We start from the raw sequence: 3,707 nt of genomic DNA on the forward strand, positions 1-3,707 counted from the left end.
TTATAAGCATCGGCATAGCTTGGGTTTATGCCAATGCTTTCAGAATGCATCAAAAGAAAAATTTTCCACCCCCACTTGCTTAATGCTTTTGCGACGCATCTGGAAGCATCGGCGCGAAAATTACCAACACTTATAAGCATATGTAAAAGCTCTAAAAAGCATTAGAAAAGATTTTTGTTTTTGTAGTACTTGATTCTGTATAGGTACCAAAGATCTACTCAGCAAATAATCGATGTGAAACTAAATACTCGCTCGTACGAGTCCTTACATACTACCTCCGTTTAAGCCCTAACGTCCTCGCCAGGCTAAGAGTTCAAATTTATTCAAATCTAATCACAAGCACCACGATCGATCTGTGCACAACCCCAATGAATCTGTGCTGCATTGCTCCTAGTCCACAAAGATTATGAACCAAATCCGCTCTGATATCATTTGTTACAACTCAGGATCTAATCTAAAAATACTAGCCAAAAGGTACTATTTGAGTTTCTTGATCCTATATAAGTATCTAAGATCTACCCAATGAATAACCGATGTAAGACTAATTAACATATGCTTATACTGGTCCTCACAACATCAATAAGAAAGTCTGTCACAAGAATCAACTTAAACGGCATGTCTAGAATATAATAAATCATGAAATAATATGGACATTACAAAATGCACTTTATATATTCTATCATAGATTTTCTATTCATAATATTAGACAATATAGATCAATTGAGTTCGTGTTGGATCAAGTTTTCCAATCTCTTGATTCAAAATCAAAGTAAGTCAGTTGGGTTTTTTCAACTCGAGGATGGAACCAACCAATATGTTTTAAATCCCAGACCAAACTGATAAAATGAGATCAGTTCTCTATGCTCCAACTTATGGTGCTCCACAAGGCAACCAGATCCGTTTCCATGTTGGACGAATCGCAGCATGCAATGCTTCTTAGTGCATGGCTTGCAGCATGTAATTTTTCTTGGTGCATGATGAACCCAAAATCTTACATATGGCCGCACTCATCTAACGTTGACTCGTTTGCAAACATGAATGTTGGTGTACGTACATTTAGACTATGAGTCATGAATTGCAGCAAAAAAGGCCAACACAGTAAGCCACCCCAATTGAATGGCCTTTGAGTGATATATATATATATATATATATATATATATATATATATATATATATATATAGACACACACACACATATATATATTGGGTAAGTCGTGGTATTTTTGAGTTAAGCATTTTTCAAAGTGATATTAACCACTTGAAACTTCGGACTGTGGGTACGTAGCACGCAAGTGTCAAGAAAAATTTGCTGACCATATCACGGAATCGTAGTCAAATTAAAGATGTTGACAGGACTGCACTTCTAGTTCAAAAACAGGGCTCTTGGCCCGAGTTTTTCTGGATAAAACCTGGAGCTTATCTTCTAACTTGCGTATCTTCCGACAAAAGAACAGAAAAATCTTTCTCCCGAACAATGCTACCCTCCGGGTACTTGTGCAGCCAAAAATGAGGACCGGAAATAACCTAGATAAAAGAAATTTTTTGAAATAATTGCAAATTGTGATCCACGATCAATCTGTCCTTCATAATATGATTTTAGTATGTCTTCTTAAGCATGATTGAGGTGTAAACAGTGCCTAACCTCAACCTATATTTGCAAATGATCGTCGAACGCCAAGCGAAAGGTTATAGAGCATACAAATGATTGACAGTCACGTAGCTATAGTTCATGGTGGGCAGGACTAAATCAACGCTATATCTGATTACCTTTATACGGGGTATGGATGTAGCCACTTAGTCTTCAAGGAAGAAAAAGAACAGGAAAACAACGACTAAATTATTTGGTTATAGAAATTATAGCCGGAAGGAAGTCAGGGTCCCCAGAGAGGAAGCTCTTGATTGAAGGGATGAACTAATCTTAGAAGCTTAAGCTGGTAGGTCTCTCAAGATACAACTTACCAATTAAAGATATTTCATAGTTAAAGACATTTCATATTTTCTCTTCATCAGTGAACACTTACATGTATGCTTACCAATTTTGGATATTGTCTAAGATTCTTGAGACCTCGAAAAAAAATTTATAGAAAACTTGTCAAGTTGGATTTAGGCAGTAAATCTTGGGTAGAACAGGGGTGGCGACCACTCACTGACCTCTTTGAGTAAGCATGCATGGCAGTGAAGTCAAGCTATATATCTCTTTACCCGAGACACCAGACTATATCCACGCACCATCTCATTTCGACAAACCCATTCAAATTAGCCACATTAAAGCTCATTCCATTTAATAAAACCGTTTCTCATGCAATTTTCATTATACTCTTGTTGTTGTTTCAGCTGCTGCTACCGCACTTATCATGTTTGAACTTTCAAGTAGAACTTCTACTTACATTGTTATTAAAATAAAGCTTGTTTCTTTGAAACATATTGTAGGCAATATCAGGCTGTTGGGTTGACTTTGCTCTTGCTGCAGAAGATGAAGAGTTTGTCTGCACCATAACAATATGTGAGAAAAGAAACTAAGCAAATACTGATGGATAATTCCCATCTTTACATTAAAGAAATATGGTAGTCAAGGAAATCCATAATTTCATTTCCGTAAAAGTAACGCCACTTTATTTAGGAACAGAAGCCCTTCCTTTATTTATCACAACGGGAAACTAGTTCCCGAACCTTTTAGTCATTACAAACTACACTAACACACGCTTATATTATTAAAAGAAAATTACAAAGACACACGAAGAGGAGAAGAAGCAGAAAGAACACGTAGGGCTTCATGCGGCTGTTGTTGCTCTATGATTCAAGGGTGACCGTGCCCCCCACCACTCCCATACCCGGATCCGTAGCCTGAACCGTAGCCCGACCCAGAGCCAGAACCACGACCTCCACCACCGCCGCCTCCGCCACCCCTTCCATACCCTCCTCCCTGAGCACCGCCTCCCTCACCGTATCCAGCCCCCCCGCCGGACCCATATCCTGACCCACTCCCGCGTCCATTCCCACCGCCGGAGCCGCCGCCGCCGCCACCACCCCCGCCTCTTCCGTATCCTCCGCCACTGGCCCCCGATCCACCTCCTTCACCATAACCGGATCCGGAACCATAGCCGGACCCGGAGCCATTCCCAGAACCGCCACCACCGCCGCCACCGCCGCCACTGCCCCCGCCCCCGCCTTGGGCTGCCTCAGAGAGAGCAATGCTTAACATAACTACGAAGGCAAGAGCGACGAGCTTAGTGCAAGCCATGGCTGTCAAAGGAGGGCCAAATGAGGATTGAGTTGTGTGTTCGAAGGGAAGATAGCATGGGTATTTATAGCGTAGCTTGGGTGGCTCTCGGGGCATGCAAGCGGGCTTATTCTACTTTATTTACATGGCGAGAACGAGGTTTCCGGTGTGAAACCAGGGAAAGTCTTATTGGCTGGTGGGTTGCCTTGACCAACGTTACCGCGATCTTTCACTAATTCTAACTTAACATACGATCGAGACGTGGATTGATTTCATGTATTTTTCTCGGACCAAGGTGCTGCCACCTATCTTTTCCACTCTTGCCTACGCGTCGGCCAGGCTTAAAGTTACCATCTTTATAATTTTACCTAACCTTTTTGAAGGTTGGCAGGCTTGAATTGTCCATTCTGGTAAGGATACATAACAACAAGAGATATAAAATAATAAGTATGATGGTTGCTAGATCATGGTTAATGTAATTTAGCTT

General features: G+C 41.1%; 1 protein-coding gene across 1 annotated transcript; it reads right to left on the minus strand.

Annotated features, from left to right (window-relative positions):
* Positions 1–2,566: 2,566 nt before the first annotated feature.
* On the minus strand, positions 2,567–3,273 carry LOC120107093 (glycine-rich cell wall structural protein 2-like). The gene has a single exon (XM_039120249.1). It carries the CDS (start codon positions 3,239–3,241, stop codon positions 2,798–2,800), a length of 444 nt encoding a protein of 147 aa, XP_038976177.1. The 5' UTR covers positions 3,242–3,273; the 3' UTR covers positions 2,567–2,797.
* Between the last annotated feature and the right edge of the window lie 434 nt (positions 3,274–3,707).

This window comes from Phoenix dactylifera, unplaced genomic scaffold (genome assembly GCF_009389715.1).
Source record: "Phoenix dactylifera cultivar Barhee BC4 unplaced genomic scaffold, palm_55x_up_171113_PBpolish2nd_filt_p 000761F, whole genome shotgun sequence".
NCBI classification, from domain to species: Eukaryota; Viridiplantae; Streptophyta; class Magnoliopsida; order Arecales; family Arecaceae; genus Phoenix; species Phoenix dactylifera.